Source organism: Callithrix jacchus, chromosome 9 (assembly GCF_049354715.1).
Source record: "Callithrix jacchus isolate 240 chromosome 9, calJac240_pri, whole genome shotgun sequence".
In the NCBI taxonomy this organism is placed as follows: domain Eukaryota; kingdom Metazoa; phylum Chordata; class Mammalia; order Primates; family Cebidae; genus Callithrix; species Callithrix jacchus.
The window spans coordinates 9,512,059-9,533,430 of NC_133510.1; the positions used below are offsets into that span (position 1 = coordinate 9,512,059).

The following is a 21,372-nucleotide window of genomic DNA, read 5'->3' on the forward strand; positions in this document are numbered from 1 at the left end:
CTTCTTACTAAACCTTTCTTTGTAAAACTGTGTAGGTTTATCAAGAGGAAAGTCTAAGTTTTAGATTATTACTGTATTAGTCTAATCTCATGCTGTTAACAAAGACATACCCAAGACTGGGTAATATATAAAGGAAAGAGATTTAATCAACTCACAGGTCTACATGGCTGGGGAGGCCTTACAATCATGTGGAAGGAGAAGGGGAAGCAAGGCACGTCTTACATGGCAGTAGACAAAAGAGCTTGTGTAGGGGAACTCCCCTTTATAAAACCATGAGATCTCGTGAGACTTATTCACTATCACAAGACCAGCATAGAAAAGACCCACTCCCATGATTCAGTTACCTCCCACAGCGTCCCTCCTGTGACATGTGGGATTTATGGGAGGTACAGTTCAAAATGAGACTTGGGTGGGGACAGAACCAAACCTCATCAGTTACTTAGGAGTCATTGTGAAGTGGTGACTACAGAAACCAGTTGTTGAAATCATCTAGAAGGTTGAGGCACCTGGAGAAGAAATACAGGGAGTAAAACTTAGTAGGGGTTTCTGGAGGCCGGTTTCCCTGGTTCTTGTCAGATAGAATCCATTACAGAATATCCTTAGCTGCTGGGCGTGGTGGCTCACTCCTGTAATCCCAGCACTTTGGGAGGCTGAGGTGGGTGGATCATGAGGTCAAGAGATCGAGACCATCCTGGTCAACATAGTGAAACCCCGTCTCTACTAAAAATACAAAAAATTAGCTGGGATGGTGGCGTGTGCCTGTAATCCCAGCTACTCAGGAGGCTGAGGCAGGAGAATTGCCTGATCCCAGGAGGCAAAGGTTGTGGTGAGCTGAGATTGCACCATTGCACTCCAGCCTGGGTAACAAGAGCGAAACTTCGTCTCAAAAAAGAGAATAGCTCTTCACAGCTTTCCAACTCTGCACGTATATCCTCATAATAAATTGTCTGAGGATGAAGGCTTCCAGCTTCTCAGTCCGAAGTGGGAGCGGAAGGATAAAAACACTTGGACACAGGGAGGGGAACAACACAACAGGGCCTGTCCATTACAGAACGTCTCTAGACCACTATTCTCAGGAATAAATAGCATGTATCTACCTCTCTTCATGCCTCATGTTGAGATGCTTATACCAAGAGCTAATCTGAAGTTGATTTGACTTAAATCTCAGTGCTAACAAGTAACTCCGTAACCTTCTCTCACACACCGAATCTCTGTGAAGCTTATTAACTATTTCAGAAACTAGTCTTTCTGACAACTGCCTAGCCACCATTTTAGAGGGTAAACTTCATATCTTACCTCATCATATTCTAATACATTCATCGTGAATCAAACTTAGTTGTTGCTAATAAGCATTAAATGCTTTTGAAGTGATCACGGACACTACCCAGGCCAGTGTGAAACACCTAATGATTTGGAAGAAACAAAGCTGTAACCCTGATGGTCAGAGCCAGTTCTCCCGTCCTAAATTCATCAGGACGTGGGGAACGACATGATTTGAACAAAGTGTGGTTCAGCCTTATGTGCAATGAGGAAAAGCTGAAGACCGAGGAATCTGGCATTTGTTCAGGACCCATGGATAAGGTACTTGAGAGAGCAGAGCAAGATGAGAGAAATTTCGTTTCTTGCAGCTGCAGAGAACTGGATACAGTGAAAATTTTAGAAACCAAGAGCCATATAAAGATTAGCAGAAACTCAAACAAAATAGAAGTTCAAATAAAATAAATAGCTAACTTTTCGCATGGTTTAACATCTGCTTGATATTGCACGAAGAACCTTCCTCGAGACCTGGTGGAGGTTTGTGTGAGTCCCAGTGGCTTCAGACATGTGGAGCAGCCACCACGTGCCAGGATTTCATGCAGCTTTGCTCATCTTTGATTATCCTCACACAGTCTGGGATACCAGCCGCCATCTACCCGCTTATTTATTTATTTGGGGGGCACATTTGTAAGCAACTTCTGACTGACCCTTGCCACGCCTGTGAAAGGGATGTGGTTTTGTCAGCATCTGTTACTCAGCTTGCTGATGCAAACAGTATTTAATCTCCAAGCAAACTGTACGTCTTCAAGTGTATGATGTGACTTTATCTCCAAGTAAAGTGTCCCTGCTTGCTATGCCCAGTTCTCTGTTAGCCATGAGCTGCATCCTGAATAGACACCAGTGGCTGGATAGATAGACGAACAGATGGAGGAATGCTATGAAAGTATACCCTTCCACCTCCAGGGACGAGCCTGAGAACTTGGGAGCATGTGCAGGAAGTGCCGGGTGTGAATGCAGCGAGCTCGCCGTCCATCTTGAGAACTGTGTGACAAAAGAAGCCACACTTGAATGAATATTACAACCAGAGAGGGGACGAAAACCGAATGGGAAATAAGAAAAGGGCCTTGGGTGGGGGTGGGAGTGTTCTTGTGTGAACAGCCTTGCATTACTGAGGGCACTGTCTCAGGCAAGGGGGACAAAGCCTGACTCTCACCTAGCTCTGCTCTGTTGCATTCTGAGCAAGGAAAATGTCATCGAGGTAGATGTTTGCCTCATGAAAATGGGAAGCTGTAGAATAAATGCCAAGCATGAAACTGTGAGATAAGGAAATAGTAACTAGCAGTGGCCTTTTTCCCTGTTGATTTTTAGTTCAGCTCTCGTAAGTAGCAGGAGCAAAGCCTAAGTGGTTTCATAACAAAAACAACGACAAAATAAAAACAAAATACCAGGCAATTTATTACGAGGATATATGTGCAGGGAGTTGGAAAGCTAAGACGAACTAAGACCACTCCACGGCTGGCTCCCTACTGGGTCTCTCTCAACGACGTATGGTCTGTATTTTGAAGATCTCTGCTTCTCCGCTTTCCACTTGTACCTGAGACATTTCCCTTTCTACTGCATGCATCCCCTGCCATCCCATAGCTTCGGCCTCCTCATTACTTCACAGTGCTCATGACCTTGGTTGATATGGCCCCTACTCTGTTTCGTGTTATAGGTGAAAGACTTGCCATTCTCTCAAGTGTTTTTGGTTCAGACTCCTGAGAGAGACAGGGGGTCTGATGGTTCTGGCTCATTTTTCTAGCCAGGTCCAGATTGTAGGCACTGGGCTTCTTCACAGTGGTCTGCTTTGTACAGGAACCCAACTCTGATTAGCAGTACCTGTGCTGTGCAAAGTAGAGCCGAAGCCGTGAGCCAGGGCAGGTAATCTAAAAGGACAACTGGGCACGATGGATATGATAACTTGACACATCAAAGAAGGAAGCTTAACTAATTCTGATTCTAGAAGGCATTCACCGAGCAAAGTGAAAATCCTCTTTTAGTGCGGATTTAATAAATGTGGCCAATTAGGTATCTGAAGAGTTTTATTGTGGTAAAGGAAAGCAGGAGAATCTTTGCGTTTCTGTGAAGGAACAGAGAGGGAAATCTGCAATTATTCTACCTTACATTCGCAAAGGATTAAGAAGTCGAGAGAATTAAAGAGAGATAAGCTTACTCTTCTTCGTCACTGAAGGTTTGAATATTAATAACTTGCTGTAACTGGGTTACTGATACTATGGAGTTCCTTAATGAGAGGTCTTTTGGGGACTCTTCTGGATAATTTTGATAAGCTGCGCACCTTTGTGGAACTCAAAACTGTGAACAAAAGAGAACATTTTCCTGTGAACCAAGATATCTTTCTTCTGTGTGAAGCTAACTTGCAAACTTAACCCATGATTCTGGTAACTCTGTTGGTAAATTGTTACATATATAACCAAAATAAGCAATAACATACAGACAAAGACATTGTGCCTTACTCCATTTGTACCTGGAAGTACCTCTAGCTCAGATCATATGCCGTTTTTTGGCAAAAGTTGAGAAACTATGTTGCTGTTTATACTGTTAATAGGGGGCCATTGCTGGTACATATCCACTTAATGTCATAGTGCCAAGAATAAAAGCAGCCTGTAAAATATACTCTTGATTGATCAGTAAGAAAATTACAAAAAAAATTACATTTCTTTAGTAGACATGGAGGTAGTTTTGAGAACTGAGATTCAGGTAGTCATCTATGTCTTTAAATGAATGGCACACAGAGACTAGTCAGTTGAACTGGAGAAGGAAAAGTTGGCATTAGGCTACTTTTGTGACTTGCTGGGATTTCAGTTTGAAAGCCCACATCATCTCTACATTAGGAACACTGAAATAACCGATTGATCTGCTAACCAGTGTGTATAATTATTAAAACTATCAGAGGGCTAGAGGAAAAAGGCCAGTGTAAAGAAATCAAATACACTGAGAGAAGAGATGAGACGAGAAATTATCATTCCCCAAGCTTTTCTGAGGAATAAAAATCTTAACAAAATCAATTTGCGATCAATTGAAGAGAACAAGGTTTTTTAACTAGGTAGCCTGACTTCATAAAGGACAAGTCCTGTCATACTAATCTAATCTTCTGAGATGAAAATGAAAGGCTGGGCAGATCATGGGAAAAGATTTGTGTATAATTCATTTAGACTGTAGCTATGATTTGAATGTGATACTATATGGTATGCCCATTAGCCCTTACCTGACTGTCTGAGGTAGTAGATATCAGAGTCGTATTGTCCACCCGAGGACAAATGCAAGGAACAGTTCAAGGCCCATTGTTACTTATGTTTCTTTTCACAATCTGGCATTTCAATTGAAATGCACATGGGTGTGTACTTTGCTCACTGCACAAAACTAGTGGGAGAACTGGGAAAGAGAGGGATAAGTAGAAAGAGGCTTGAAAAATAATAGTTCAGAGATAGTGCCCTGTCTTCTCACCATTCTTAGAATACTTACATTCTAAACTTCATGCTGGCATTTAAATAAGGAACATTTCAATAATTTTCTATATTTTTATCTTCTAGTTAGCTCACCTGAGGAGGATGATGACTTAAATTTCATGTCTATTTCGTACTACACCTGAAAAGCATTTAATAAATATGTGGTTGATTAGCAAAGAGTAATGTTACAAAGAATCAGTTGTCTGCATCTCCAGTGGAAGACCACTGGAGGGTATTAATGTGTACTGAGTCCATCACTAGTTAGCCATGCCAGTGGGTAGATGCATGGGAATGAAGCTTAAGGAATTCATGAAAATAATCTCTGTAACATCCTAGGCAGAGGTTAGACTTTTACTGGACTACTGTAGTCACTCTGTGCTTCCTAATGAAACAGGGATGTGTAGACAGTTCAGATGAGAGCTACAGAGATGAATAAAGAAACTTGGGAACGTGTGCTGCGGTGGTTGATGGGTGCAGCCTGAGCCTGACTGACGTCGGTTCTCTTCCCAGGGGTTACCTTGGGCAAATCCCTTCTTGTCTATTGGTAAAATGGAAAAATATCAGGGCCTACTTCAATGGGATATGAGAATATATTCACATAGTGCATGCACAGCACTGAGCCTACTATAAGCACTCAATGAATATCGTCATAAGAACTGTAAGAAATGAGTTAGAAAGGGAGATTGTTTAGGCTTAGGAAGAAAGGGCTGAGAATAGGCTTAGTAATAATCTTTACACACAAGGTAATGACAAACCATCATCCATCTTGACATCAGTTTTGTTCATACTGACAATATTTTTGAGGGCTCATGATGTGCCTTCCACCAAGGAGAGCATGAGAGCCAAAGAGCTTAATCTGCAGCATGATGGACTCAAGACAGACAAAGGGATAGATTTCTGAAAGTAAAGTTGCTGGACTCACCAGCTTATGTAACTGAAGAAAATTGTGGACTTTTCTTTGAAGACTTGGGGAATAATCTAGTTCACCTCACATTCTATAAAAAACGGTTTACTTGTGGTCCTACTATGAGCTGAGCTAGTATATTCCCAGGCCACTCTGCTTAGTGTCTGTTCTTTGAGATTTGGGACTGGCATTCAACAGAGGGTTTCATCTGTGCTTATAGAAGATGAGCAGATCAGCACCTTTACGCAGTACCAAATTAACATGAAAATGTCATTGCTGAGCCATAGGGATACCCCCATTTTGTTAGCATGGATCAGAATTCATAGTCGGCCAATCTGAGGCTGGTAGCTTCAGGTGAGTTGATTTACTGTCAGTTCTAAAGATAATGAGACTGCATGTGGCACTCATACTTGTCTGGGTTGATTCATCTATAGGCAGAGGCCCCATTGCGAAAGATTCAGATTAGCCGTTAATAAGTGCTAGTATCTGATTATAACAATGACTCTACTCCAGAGTCTGACAAGGATGGGGGCAAGAATAAGCCCTGAATTTCCTTCTGTTTTAAATAATAATTGACATTTTCTTTGGGAGACCTCTTTTTCTGCTTGCCAATGTCTATGAGAGGAAAAGTATCCAGGTGAAATGCCATCTGCTATAGAAATGTTGGAGACCACTGAGTGTGGTCTGAAACCAGACAAGTAAACAAACTTCAAAATAAAAATGAGTAAATAGATTCTTCTTTTACTTGCTAAGTTCTTATTTCTGGGAAAGATGTATCTTATTTCCATCGACGTTGGTACCTGCCATGAGGTACCATACCAACTCCCATGAGGACAACAGCTGCTTGTCCCAGCTCGGTCCATTTCCCAGAGCCAAGTTGAGATGGCAACAGCATTTGAGCTACCTGAAGTCCCACAGGGGAGGATAGCAACACTTGTTGGGCTAAGAGTGTTAGCTGGTTAGGGCATTCTGAAGGGGTCTTTATCTGTGGAATTAGGACTGTGGGAAAAGGAAGTCAAAGAAGGAAAAAGTCTCAGCCTGGGCTGCAGTATTGATTGCAGCAAGCAGGGATGAGATGGACTCCAGGGATGCTGATAAGGTTAGTACTGGTAAGTCAGAGGGATGGGTTGGGCCACAGAGAGTGACTCTCGACTGTCTTGGCAACTGGATCCTTAGCATTCTGTACCTTTTAAACTATATACTTTTTTAGTATGGGAAGAATGCAGGATAGGCTATTTTCTAGGACTGTGAATGCAATTGTGTGATTAGGAAAACAGTTTTGATGCGTTTCCCCCTGTATCCAGTTAGAAGGCAAACGCCACATGGTCATTCTCAAGAGAGTTAGAGATCAAGAAAATGAAGGGTAAGTGATTAGAAACACTGAAGTCTTGAAGATCCATTTTTAGTGCTAATAACTGGCAGCCATAATTGAGCCACCATAAAAGAAAGAGTTGATTAGTTCTGGAAAAGGAGAGCATTTTTCAGTATAAAGCAAACAAAATCTCAAATAAACTTGGATACAACCAGTCAAACACTGAACACAATTTGTATTGCAGGCCAGGGCCTAGGGAGAGTCAGAAAGCTGGGAAAGATTGAACTTAACCCTGCCATGGGGTTGCCTGACACAGGGTGGAGGTCAAAGCTCCAAGTCCCTACTTAAGAACAGATAACCCCCTTGTTGGGATTCAGTCTAGTGTGGGTATGCAGGAGTTTGATAGAGTCATGGAAAAAGGCAACACAGATGTGTTGACGCTAATAATGCACTAATCCTCTTGTTGTATAGAACAGGAAAAGGGTAGATGCATCAGACCCCAGCTGGCTTCTGTAGATATAGGAAGCCCAGCATCAAGGATTTAGGCAGCTTCTCAATGTATTATTCCACTAGAGTCTGGAATAACAAGACATGAGGAAGTGATTTAGTCCTTTGCATTGGGCACATGGGAGGCACATAAAAAGAAAGGCTTCATCTGGGTGGCCATGTCTGATCCCAGCCGCGCTCATAATCAGTGCACCAAATCCTGGGCGTAAAGCAGCCCAGCCAGCTTTACAAGATGGTGTTGGTGAGGACAGTACTTGGCCCATCCTGCTTTAAAGATCAGAAGGCCGTGCTTGGTTACCGAAGTTCAAAGTCTTATAGTTGAATGAAGCTGGGAATCGCAGATGCTGACAAGTTGTTGAGGATTTTTTTTTTTTAATCTGCCTCTATGCAATTTTGTTTTCATTTCTGGAGCCCTTCAAAATTCATTGCCTCTTTTAGATGGAGGACCAAATTGGTTTGGGAGATGTGAATAAATTCAAAGCTTCTTTGATTGTGAACAGCCGTACTTTGCTATATGTGAGGAAGTAGTGATCAGTTTTCCAATCTAGAGATCTTGAAAAACACATTGCTGGATGTTTGGTGGGGAAAAAAAAAAAAAAAAAGAAATTTCTCAGAAAACTTCTTTCTGGATTTAGCCATTCAAACTTTGGAAACAGTTGCTTGTTAATCCATGGCCACACAAGCATTACTGATCCACGTTTTAAACTCTGCCATGCCTAGTCTCTCACTCCATATCGAGCTGGGACAGAAGGGCAAAGAGCCTTTTGTTTCTGAGGGATCCCTTGAAGAGACCCATGTATATAAGCAAGATCACTGCATCTAAAACCAGTGCTTGTGTTATTTTCAGCAACATATGAGGTACTAGCACTCATACTTAATCAAATAGAAAATGCCTTCTCTATCCTTCCGCTTCTCTACTCCCCTTGGCATATGAACGTGATGTTCTGATCAAATGTGTTTGGAGAGATGGGAATGTTAATTTATTTGAGACGAATGTCAACATCTTTGCTCTGAAAAATGCTGCTAGTACGTCAAGTGCCATCGCTGGCTTGTACTTAACTCTGCTCCTTAGTAACGATCACAGCTCTTTTGCAGATGCTGTCCTTTCGGCTTAAGTTAAATAAGATGATTTTGATGACGTAAGGCAATTTTGGATTTAGTATTTCATACCTAATAAGAAATGATCCGTTTTGCCTTTGGTTATTAGATTTAGTTTAACGATGCCTTTCATTTCATTCTCTAAACGCCCAGATCTATATTTGTGCTGACCACACTTGATTTTATACATTTGGCTAAATAAATTTAGTGTGATACTGATGACCCTGCTACCTAATTAACACGTAGTTTAATATGCACACACGTTTTTCTCTATTCATTTTGTTTCTTCCAGCCCTTCCTATTTTCCTGCCTTCTTCCCTTGTGTTTCTTTAAAAGTACCTTTATTCAGTCATGGAACCTGATTGTTGCTGAACTTGTCAGCTTGCTCTTTTATAGAAAGGAACCTCTTAATAAAAATACAAGTCAGTCCATCTGAGAGTAGGTTCGATTTGCATAATGGGGCAGACCATAGAGGGGAATCGTAATTGAAGATGAAATGAAACAGACTTGTTAACATTTTGGCAGTCCTGATACCTTACAAAAGGGCACAAACATATTCTCGAGGGGCTCTTGCTGTCCTCCAGGCCATTTGCTTTCTTGCTTTAATTCTGTAATTCATCTGGGTGTCTTAGTGATGGGGAATTTGCCTGTTCCTTCTTCTCCTCGTATTACCCTTCCTGTTGCTTTCTTTGGGCTATAAAATTGTCTCTGTGACCTAGAATATCAAGAACCTTGTAGACATTCTCAAAGTGAATGAATATCTTTAGTTTGTTTCTGTACTGTGGCTTAAATTTGGTTATTAAAGCACATCCAAAGAGAGACTCAGTCAGGGAGGAAAATGGGGCCAAATTCAAGTAGAAAGGACAATTATCTTCTGAAAGAACAAATAGGAAAAAGAATGCTAGCTTCTGCAGAAGTTGTTTAGTTATCCAGAGTGGCTCTTAAACTCGCCAGATCTGCTTGAATTTCTGTTCATGGGCTTTTGAAAACTCAGAATGTTCTCCTTTGTATGCAAGGGTTTAAAGAAAGGAATAGTTCTGGCATTTAACAGGCAGAAAAGATCATGATTCTCCATCAATACACTTTCATTGTATGTTTCAGTCATTATGTTTTTGATTAATGGTGAGGCTGGAGAACATCCGAAGTTTTCCCTATCTTGCAAGGCACTGCTCACGAAACTCTGACACTATCCAAAGCCATGCTAAGGAACTAACTCCAGCCTTAGTCACTAGAAAAAATGATGGTATGATATCAGAATTTCTAGTCATCAAAGGAGACGGTGATTTAGGATTGGGTGAGTAGAGGAAAATATTTCCCCTTATGTGGGGAGAAGAAAGAGATTTCTGTCTCCCATATTCTGCTTGTCCTCTGTACTAGATGTGGACGAAGTGGAGAAGAAGTACTCAGAGGTTCTCAGGACAGCTGGGTAACCCTGGCCTCTTAGCCCATCATTTCTACCCTTACCTGCCTTAATCTGGTGGAGAGACTCTCAGGGAAAGCCTACCAGTTCTAGCCTTTTTCAGACACAGATCCTCCTCAAGAACTAAATTTTGAAGAACAGAAGGAGAATTTTCTTTTTTCCTATAATAGGAAAGGGACTAGGAGGAACACCAGATTTATTTAATCTGCAACTATACTTGTGTCCTAACAGGATCATAATCCCTTTGGTATTATACAGTACTGAGATTTGAATAATGTGGGAGACTTTGAGATGCTGGAAAAATATAACGACAGTTGGATAGCCACTTAAAGATAAGTTAGATTTGAGAGCTGTCTGCTTGCGACATCCATGACCCCATTTTTAAAAATTCAAATATTTACTGAGAGCACCCTATGGGCCAGGTCCCAATTCTAGGCGCTGGGCCATAGCAATGAACAAACACATACCAATCCCTGCCCGCCCGGAACTCACATTTAGTTGGGAAGAGGCAGGTGAGTTCATAATAAACACACCAAGTAATCATGTAGTCCACCAGATGGTGAGAAATGCTGTGGGAAAAAGAAAAAGCAAAGCTGGGTAAGGGGATCGGACATGCCTGTGACAAGTGAGGACAAGCTTCAGTATTCCATGATGTGGTCAGGATTGAGAACACTTTGTCGGGAAGCCAAGATTTTAGCAAAGACACGGAAGAGGTACGTGTGTGATACCTGGATAGCTGGAGGAAAAGTGTTTCAGGCAGGAGAAACAGCTAGAGCAAAGGCCTGGAGCAACAATGTGTGAGCCCATTCAAGACAGATCAGACTGCATGAAGCAGAGTGAGGGTCTGGGATCTGAGGGCCGACAGGGGTTCCAAATCAAGGGTGCTGGCTGTTTGAGAAGCCTTTGAGGATTTGTGGTAGAGAAAAACATCTTATGATTTAAGTTCACAAAAGATCATCCCTCTTATTTGTTGAGCATTAGACTGGGGGATTGAGGCAGAGCCAGTGGTACCATTGAGCAGGCTTTTGCAGGGATTGGATGGACATCAAATGTCGTTGGTAGATAAGGAAGACTGCAAATGGACATTGGCGTTGTCAGTAGCAAAGTCACCTGCATTTTACCCGAGGAGTTTCAGTGAAGTGGTGGGGGGTGAAAGTCTGATTGGAGTCAGTTTATGAGAATGGGAGAAGAGGAATCGGGGGAACTGCGTATAGATGATACTTTCAAGGAGTTTGCTACAAAGGGATGTAAATAAGTGACTATAGCCTTTTCTGCCCCTCTGGCCGGCTACAACAGGGATCCCCTCACATTTTATAAAAGCATAGTTTAGGTAGAACGTTTCAGGCCTGCCTTATTTCTATGAGGTAGATATGTGCTATCAGCATAAAAATAGGAAACTATATGAGATGATCAAATTCATTTCAGTTGCTTTTCCACCCAGTAAACAAAACTTCTACAAAATTAATACAATGAACACTAGAAAAATGTTTCAAGTGTCGCCTAGGTATCTAGACATGAACAAGGTGTAGTTTATACTCTTGAGAAACAAACATTTTTAGTGGGAGAAGGCAAGTATGCATGTTTACTGTGTATGTATGATGACAGAGTTATGTGCAAAATGTGATAAAAGCCCAGGGGATATAGAATTAAGTTGACCAGTGCTAGTTAGAAAAGGCGACATACATAAAAGACCTGGCATTTGAACTTGGCCTTAAGGATAATCATAGAATTTGTACTGGGGAAAAGCCCTCTGTTAGATAATAATCCAGCTCTTGTTAGAATGCTTACAGTGACAGAGAGCTCACTACCTTATGAGACACATTCCATTTTAAGAACCTGTAGTTTTTACAAATGCATTTCTCCCATTGAGCCCAGTAATACCTTTTAATGCCTCTACTCATTGTTGCCAGTTCTCGTCTCCTCTGAATTTAATGGGCAAAGATTTGTCTTTCTACCAAATAAGTCATTTCAGTATTTGAAAATAGATATGTTCTGTTTGAAGCAATTTCGTTTCAATATTGAAAAAGGGAAAATGGATAGAGTCAAATCCCCACAGAAGCAGACTGAGTCTGAGGTTAGAGTGCAGTGCAGGGGGCTTATTAGAGGGTGCTCTTGAGATCAACACTGAGAGCGGGAAGGGAAGATTGGATAAGACTGCACACAAGAAGTGCAGGTGTGATGCAGTATTAGTGGACGCTCCAGAAATCCTGTGGGGGAATTCTGAAGCTAAACTGACCCATTGGAGTTGTCCAGAGTTAGGGCAAGAAGTCTTTACACCCATGTCAGCCAGTCATTCAGTGCCATTTACCCCCGGGAAAGGGACGTGGCTTTTGAGAAGTAGGCTTTTTCAGCTGAGGCGGAACCCAAAGGGATTGGGTGGGAGCCTATTGCTAGGGGCACTGCCAGACATTGGGACACTTAATTCTTTATTTATGAGGTGGATCGGTAAGGGACCCGGATGATGCAGAAGAGGAATCTTATGTACTGCCAATTTTTTAGGCAGTTATTTTCTGAGGCAGATAACAAGATGGAAAGCACTTCTTTTTGCTTCTTATTAACAAATAAACACCACAAACATCTAAGTGATGGGGGTCCCACATTATGGTTCTAGACTGTTAGGGTCTGGTGTATAATTCTGCCTTTCCTGTATTGCTTATTTATCTCTGTTAGGATGGCCCTTTATTCAGGAATGTGTTAAAGATGCTCTTGAGGTGAGCTGAAGAAGTACATTCAGGTAATAAATTCGACAGGGACTCTTCACTAGGAGGTTACTGCTCCAAGGACCCCTGCATGTCGACATTTTATAATGACATTAGAGATAAAAATGTAAGTGGGGAAGCATAGTGAGCTGCAAACAGAATTATATCTCTGTCCTTCATCCTCGATGACTTGTGGTAATCACACTGCATGCTGGGTGCCTGCAAAGATGGATGTGTGGCCACCAGTCCTTTCCACTCTATGCACACATGAAGATTGCCCTTTGATTTGTGGCTATGGCCATAATTTGCAAAGCCTGTCACCATTTGCAACTTAGAGCTAGCCTAGAGTTTCACTGAAAAAGAGCCGTCCCATTCCTGATCACTGTACACCAGATTGATGTGTCAACTAAATGAATATTCCTGAATTACTCATTATACCAGGAAACATTGGCCCAAGCTATTCTTCTGTTTCTTGACTTCTGTTTGCCTTCATTAGCCTCCTTTGGATGTCAGATAAAATGGTCACCTAAAGCATTCTTACTTAATAAAGGATTGGCAAAATAAAATGGTTGTACTGGGCATTGATGGGGGCGGAGGAGCCAGGAAAAGGATCAGATCGTGGAGGACAATAGAAATGGAAGGTAGCCTAAGGATGTGGTGGGGATGATGGAGCCATATCCATTTTTCTCTTTTCTCACTCTCACTATGCATTGGCTTCCTTCACACAGTAGCTGGCAGTGTCCTTACGAGCCATTTGCAACTGGGGGAGAGAGAGTATCAAGAGAAGGCGAACAGAGGGGAGGGCCAAGCTAGTATTTAATAGGTTGGTTCTCTCTTGCATTTGAGCTCATTAACATGAGCTCGTTGACTATGGACCCCCGTGACTTTTGCATCTCTTGCTATGCATTTCAGCCAGCTGTGGTTTCATAGCACGTGAACGTTGCACGTGTTCAAGGACCTCCCTGTGTTAGGATCGGTTCATTTGTCACAGAATCCGTAGACCTGCTCTGTTTGCTGCTGGCATCCCCTTCATCCCAAGCTCGTACATCTTAAAGCATATTGGACAGTTTCTTCCCTTTGCTATAACCACGGGGCTTGTGGAAGCTCATGCAATCGTATTTCTCATTTGGGAATTCCCTAATTTTTCTTTGGCTGGAAGCATGACAGGAAAAGCAATGGGTATCTCTTTAAAGTGACAGCTATTCTAGGGGAGTTGCCTGCCACTGGGCTCCCTTTCCTGTCGTGGTCCTCTATAGGCCACTGATAATTCTTGGAATAAAGTTCTGTTGTTCCAGACTTCTTGTCTTAGTCCCTTCAGGCTACTTGTAAACTGGGTGGCTTGTAAAGAACAGAAATTTATTTCTTATGGTTCTGCAGTCTGGGGAGTTCAAGATGAAGGTGCCAGTAGATTTGGTGCCTTCTGAGGGCTCATGCTGTGACTCACAGAGAGCACCTTCTTGTTCTGTCCTCATAAGGTGGAAGGAGCAAGGCAGCTCTCTGGGGCGTCTTTAATGAGGGCACTAATTTCATTTATGAAGGCCTCACTCTCATGATCTTATCACCTCGAGGCCTCATCTCTTGATACATCAGGTAGCATCACCTTGGGAGTTAGGATTTCAGCAGATGAATTTGGCCAGGACACAGCGCCTCTGTATTATATAACCTAACGACAAGGTCACCTTTGCCTAAGACTTGTCCTCATGTGGTAGAAGTTCAGGAACAGGGACTGGCCAGGGTTTGGAATAGATACATACGATACAATTATTCTATTTTGAATTAATTGCCTTTTTTCTACTTGCCCATTCTTGGTACCTCACCCTCCCTGCTTTTCTGAATTGCATGGTTCTATGCGACTCCTCTTCAACTGTATCTTTAAGTCTAGAAAAAAGAGCCCTGTTGAGCACCATTTCACCCTTAGCAGGAAAAATTACTCCTATATGACCAGGCATCCAGGGTTTCCTTCTGGGTAGCCTATGGAAAATGTGAAAAGTTCAAGCTGTGAGAACAAACATCCCAAGCAGAGCCAGGGGGCTGGCAGCTCTCATTGCTGAATCAGGATTTCCGGATACCAGCTGGATATTTCCCAATCTGTATTTTTTTCAATAAGGGGTGCTGAAGAAAATACGAACAATTTCTCAGCTGCACAACAGTATATTCCTGAACCCAGAAACCACTATATAATTTTGTTTAAAAGCCCAGGTCTCTTGTAACTGTACTTGGAAGCTCTTACTGGAGGATAAGAAGGAACTGCCCCTTAGAAAAAGACACCGTTTTGTTAGCTGGATTGTTATAAAATGGAGATGAGCCATGGGGGCACAGAACAAGAAAAGAGGTACCATTACCGAGGAGGAAGTCAGGGGAGATAGTCAAGAGAGGAGGACGGGGCTGAGAGGGTGTTCATTTTGTGGTTTCACATTCATCTAGCTAAAGGTAGAGAGAAAATGCAGGGCTTGACACCTCTGAGCAGCAGGTGAAACACAGCTTACAATGGGAGACATTTAAAATGGCTTCTCCCTGGAAAGGAAGGAGGAATCAGAAGATGCTCAGAAGTGACAGATGGGTGTGTGTGTGTGTGTGTGTGTGTGTGTGTGTGTGTGTGCAATACCCAGATCAGACCGAGACCTGTGGGGTCCTGTAGGTCAGAGAGAGAGCGTATCTTCTATGTCTGCATTAAAGCTTAATCAGATACGAGCTCAAATGGCAACACCTTTAACGTGCAGTTAAGCGTACTGTTTGAACCGTGTTCAGTTCTGCATGTCTTATTACCAGAGCGGAAGTGAGAGAGCCACCTGAATGTGCTATCAATTTAACATTTACATGTTTATAGCATACATACTGATTGAATTTCACACTATACATACTTCTCCGTGATACCTGCACCTGAGTTCCATTCACCTTCTGGACCACTGAGCTTATCTCACCTCCATAGATAGGTTTATGTGTAGATCAATGACATTTTTTTGATCATTCACTCTGTGACCGAGTGATACACATTCACTGGCAAGAAATCCAAAATCCTTGAAAAATGGAAAGTATGTATGTGTGTGTATATGTCTGCATTAGCATGTGCATATGTGTTTAACTCATTTAACAGCAAAACCTGACCCGAACTGACATGAGGCCGTTTAGAGCCTTTATTTTACATTATGTGATTCTTCATATGTTTTGCTGTAGAAATATAACATATTTGATTTTGGGGAGCTTCCCTGGGATCTGGTGGTAGCCCCAGGGATTTTAGACAAGGTAAGTAGAGCATGGACCTAGATCAATTTTTCTCTGAAGTCCAGGAGATAATTTTAGGAAGAAAGGTATTGCAAATGTCTGCAACGTAAATATTTAAAAATAAGTAATGAACACAAATCTTTGTACCTACTTGGTTCAAAATCTCCATTTACCATCTTTGGTTTGATTTTTTTCTCTCTCTCTTTTTTTGTCCTATTCTTTTTCTAGGATGAATCCTCCATGTTCTTCCAGTTTGGCCCATCTATTGAACAGCAAGCTTCCGTAATGCTCAACATCATGGAAGAATATGACTGGTACATCTTTTCTATCGTCACCACCTATTTCCCTGGCTACCAGGACTTTGTAAACAAGATCCGCAGCACCATTGAGAATAGCTTTGTGGGCTGGGAGCTAGAGGAAGTCCTCCTACTGGACATGTCCCTGGATGATGGAGATTCTAAGATTCAGAATCAGCTCAAGAAACTTCAAAGCCCCATCATTCTTCTTTACTGTACCAAGGAAGAAGCCACCTACATCTTTGAAGTGGCTAACTCAGTAGGGCTAACCGGCTATGGCTACACATGGATCGTTCCCAGTCTGGTGGCAGGGGATACAGACACAGTGCCTGCGGAGTTCCCCACTGGGCTCATCTCTGTATCCTATGATGAGTGGGACTATGGCCTCCCCGCCAGAGTGAGAGATGGAATTGCCATAATCACCACTGCTGCTTCTGACATGCTGTCCGAGCACAGCTTCATCCCTGAGCCCAAAAGCAGTTGTTACAACACCCATGAGAAGAGAATCTACCAGTCCAATATGCTAAATAGGTGAGTGTGGAGCAGAGGGCACATTGATGGTGGAGATCAGAGGGGAGCTTCAAAGACTGGGGTTGGAAGTTCGGAAACCGCAGGGAGAACAGTTCAAGATGGCAGCAGGTTGAAGCCTGGCCTTGGGCATGGCAGTTGGTCATGATGGGGGTAGTGTTTTGGATGCAACCTTCCCAAAACAACTTTCACTTATTGAGCACCTACTGTGTGTTAGGTGTTTAACTGTTTGCATGCTTGGCGTCATTTAATCCTCAAAACAACTCTGTCAGTCAGGTTTTAACAATTGTTTCTATTTGGCAATACAAGAGAATAGGCTTGGAGGCATAGGTTATCCAAAGTCATGGTGCAAGTGAGCGGTCAGTCTGGAGTTGAACCTGGGCCTCTCTGATCCCTGGGTACCACTTGATCACTAGGTAGGATGCAGGAGATTTAGAGATAAGGGAGGACCAGTCCAGTTACCTTTGGAATGTTGCTGTATTGTAGAGAAAGCGGAGAGCAGGTTATGCAGGATCTGTAGGCATATGAAGGAGATTCTTTCCTTAAAGAAACAGGCTTGGTTTTTGTCTCTCTTGCTTCTCAGCCTCTGCCTTTAAGGGTGAGGCTGCTGATATAGAGGCGGCTTTTATGGTTGCTCTTCGTCTGGTTTGTTGAGCAAGGCCTCATCTTGCATACTCAGCCACGACTGCAGCGTATCCCCCGTGGGGTGTTAAATGACTGTATGGGGTAGAAGATTCTATGCTATACTTTCATGGTTTTATTATGTGTATAAAACTTGTATGTATATACATTATAAAAATTCAGACTAAGTAGAACACAAAGAAGTGTGTTTTAAAAATAAAAATTATCTTAAATCCAACTAATTGGAGATAATCATTATAGAAACGATTAGTGAACATCTTTCTAGGTATCTCTCTGTGCATGTGCATTTGGATATAAATCTACAGTTTTATGTATATGGAAATATAAGAATATTTGCTGTTCGGTAGCTTGATTTCTTTCACTCGACAGTGTTTTGGACATCTATTTGAAATTATTTTTAATTGTATCAAGATGTACAGAAAGGTATTCAGAAAAACCATGTGCATACTCAGGTATTCACCATCTTGCTTAGTAAATAAAATATTAAAAGCTGTACTTGGGATGTTAAAAGAGCATAGAGTGGAGGTTGGGTGGGTAACTTCTGGAAGGGAGCTGGGCTGCAGTCTGCAGAGTAGAGCTTCAATTCAGGGTTGAAACTCAAACTAGATTCACAGTAGTTATATTTGTGATCCGGTTTTGATATTCTTCCACCTTCAACTCTCTAGACATTGCTCTTTCCATCACCCCTAGGTATTGCCGCTTTCTTGGTACAGATTATCTTGGTTTTCCTTCTACATCTCTGGCTTCCTTCTACTCCAGTTCCATCTGGGGATCCTTAGCACACCCCTGTTTTATGCATCTCTTAAATATGGGCACTTCTTAGGGTTCTGTCCTAGACCCTCTTCCTTTCTCATCCATTCCCAAGGATACAATTAATGTCTGTATATTTTCCAAAGTGACATTTCTGACTGGAACCTCTCCCTTGAGCTCTAAATTTGTATCCTTAGCTGTGGCGAGATATGTTCCTTTGGGTTCCATGGGCACTTTGAACTCACAGTGTTCAAAGCTGAACTTCTGTCTCTTCTCCCACTAGTCTCCCACCTTCTCCTAGCCAAATCTTCACTGTCTGTAAATTATATATCCTATTACAAAGTTACCTAAAATAAAAATTTCCCAGATGCCCTTGGTTCCCTATCCCTGACACCTCATGGTCAACGATGCTGTTTGCCCTGGATTTTAGTCCCCCCCACACACACCTCTGGAATACTGTTCTTATTTTCATCTCCCCTACAACATCCCAGCCTGTTTTTTTTTACGGGAATTACTGCAGGGCTTCTTACATGATCTTTCTCCTCACAGTTCTGCTGCTTTTCAATCTACCTTGCAGCCAGGGTGATCAAAACTAAAAATGTCATTTCGTCATTCTCCTGCATAATACGTTTCAGGGGCTTTCATTGCTCTATAATGAGGTCCACTCTCCTTAATATGGTTTATAAAAGTCTTCAGCCTCATACACCCTGCCTATCTTTCCAGAATTCTCTCGTGCTGTTCTCTGCCTTGCACACCACCTTCCCGCAACACTGAACTTAGTTTAGTTCTTTGAAAGCACCATGCTCTCTCTTGCTTCCAGCTCTTCCTCTCTCTGCCTTAAAGTTACTCTCTAGTGTGCCTCTTCCCACCAAACGCATGTGCCGATGTGCCTTTACCTGCCTTATGCGCTTCATTCCCCAGATCCCTCAGGCTTCAGTTTGGGCATCACTTCTGCTGGGAAGTCTTTCCCGAGGCTTGGACTAACATTGTGGCATTCTATGCCTTTACTGCATCTTGTACTTCTCTGATAAAGCCACTCTTCAAACTGTGGCAATGGCATGCTATGTTATCTCCCTTCCCTGTGAGCTCTGTGAGAGTAGTGACCTTCCCATTGCACTCATTTCTCTGACCCCATTTCCCACACAATGCCTGGCACAGAGAAGTGAATGGTGCCCTCCAAGACTCAGGGCACACCTGCTCTGCAGGAGCCTTTCTGTTCTGCTGTCTTTACAAGATAATAAAGATTCCGTTGAAGAAGGTACTGTTGATTCAGTTCTGTAGATTTGGTTTTCCTCCCACTGTTTTTAGTATTAAATTCAAATCTGATTCAGATTATTTTCCTAAATGTTTGCTACTTAAAACCAAAGCTAAGAGTTAAGGACTACGGAGGCTAAAACATCTGCCCAACAACACAAAGAAATCGAGTGAATGTTACCTTAACGTTCATAAAGTATGATCCAGGAATGCCTGCTTTTAACTTGAAACTTCCGCTGGGTAAACACCAATCTGCAGATATTGTTATTTCCTGCTTGGCTTATGTTACATTACAATGTAAATGTCATCTCTGAGGCCTGAGATGTCTCTGAGATCACAATTGGTTTTAACCTTTGTTGTCATGTCTCTGAGGCCTGAGATGCTCCCGTGTGGCCACCCAGGAAGGTGGCTCTACTCAGTCCAAGAGCTCATTGTCAAGACGGCCGCAGAGGCCCATATCCGTCTTCTCCAGTGTAGCAGTCCTGCAGGGAACAAGGATTACAGTGTAGATTATTCATCAGTTCTCAGGCACCGGTGTAGAGCAGAGAGATTGAGAGAGAGAAAGGGAGTCCAGCTTCACTTGATTTCCCAAATGTACTGCTTAAGAAGTATCTTCAAATTTACCTACCTACTCCTCCACTAAGGCATTTCATCTGCAGACTGCCCCAGTTCCCTGCCTTTTCTTGGGTTCTGCATCTACCTGCCTGCTGGACATCTCCCCTGTCCGTATACCTCCATCCTTCCCCTGTCTCCTTTGTCTTTCTTTTCCTTCCTCTCCATCCAAATACAGCTTCTTCTAGTTCTTGACTCTAATCCTTGCCTGTTTTGAGAATATTTTAATGTAGTTTCCTATCAGGACCCAGAAAGGATTGGGGTTGACTAACACGGTTTATAGAGTTAGCCCCAAATTGCAGTTTTATCACTGGGCACAGCACGCTCAAAAGCAGCAGTGGAATTCAGTTAAGCACAGTCAGTTCAAGCTCCTCCTACTGACCCTGGTCTGAAATCAGACTCTCCACCCGCTTCAGAGCTCTGGTCTCACTAGGGTCACTCTTTTAAATAACAAACCAAGCAGCCACACCATTTAGCCACAGCAGGAAATCTTTGCAAATAAAATTGCTGCAGATGGCTGGTTGTTTTATAAGGTTGACTTTTCCTTTGGCCTGCTGCTTTCCTCTCAGCAACTGCAGTAAGGAGGAAGGCTCTCTGGGAGATTTCTGGGAGTGGCCCAGCCCCAGGATGGCACCAGGATGGCGAGTTAGGAAAGTAGCTTAAGGCAGTACCAGGCATAGCCCCTTTCCTCCCTAGAAGCATTGTAGGGGGAGGTACAGCTCTTGTTCACACCTCTCCAGATTGTGGCTTTCTTTCTATGTGGGGGAAGTTCTTAAGTCTAGACTTCGGGGAAGGAGAGAAAAGGTTATATGATATACCTCAATCCCAAAGAGAGACAGACACGTATTTAAAGTAATTCACTTGTCAGTTACCAAAGGAAGAATATATTTTATGGCATAAAATCATTCTCAGAGAGGATCCTCAAATATACTATTTCAATTCACTATCAAATGAATGTTATTTATCAGGCATTAATCCCAATTCCTCACTGATAACTTCTTAACCCCTTGAAGCTTGGCCCTCCATAGACTTAGTGATTATTTCCAGGTAGCATCTGGGTTGCCTGGAGAAGGCGTTTTTCCAGGGTTGCAAGAAAAATACCTAAGCCCAGTTAAATTTGAATTTCAGATACTGAATAATGTTGTTAGCATGAGTCAATCCTAAATATTGTGTGGGACATACTTATATCAAATGAATATTTGTTATTTACCTGAAATTCAGATTTCATACGGCTCTTGTATTTTTATTTGCTAAATCTGGCAACCCTACTTTGTACACTTACAAAAATTAATTTTTTATTGGAACTTCATAGCATTCATTTGTGTCTTATTAATAAATGAAATACGATGCCCTATACTATGGCCC

The 21,372-nt window shown here is 42.3% G+C and overlaps 1 protein-coding gene across 4 annotated transcripts in view; it reads left to right on the top strand.

Annotated features, from left to right (window-relative positions):
• GRIN2B (glutamate ionotropic receptor NMDA type subunit 2B) overlaps positions 1-21,372 on the top strand; it is a 435,739-nt gene that overhangs the window by 220,955 nt on the left and 193,412 nt on the right. For 3 of the 4 annotated variants that reach the window (XM_035255286.3, XM_035255288.3, XM_054237956.2), the window contains exon 4: positions 16,154-16,752. In XM_035255286.3, coding sequence (XP_035111177.1) covers positions 16,154-16,752 — 599 coding nt within the window. Of the gene's footprint in view, positions 1-16,153; positions 16,757-21,372 lie in introns of those variants that run through there. The other variant, XM_054237957.2, reaches the window with a different exon arrangement.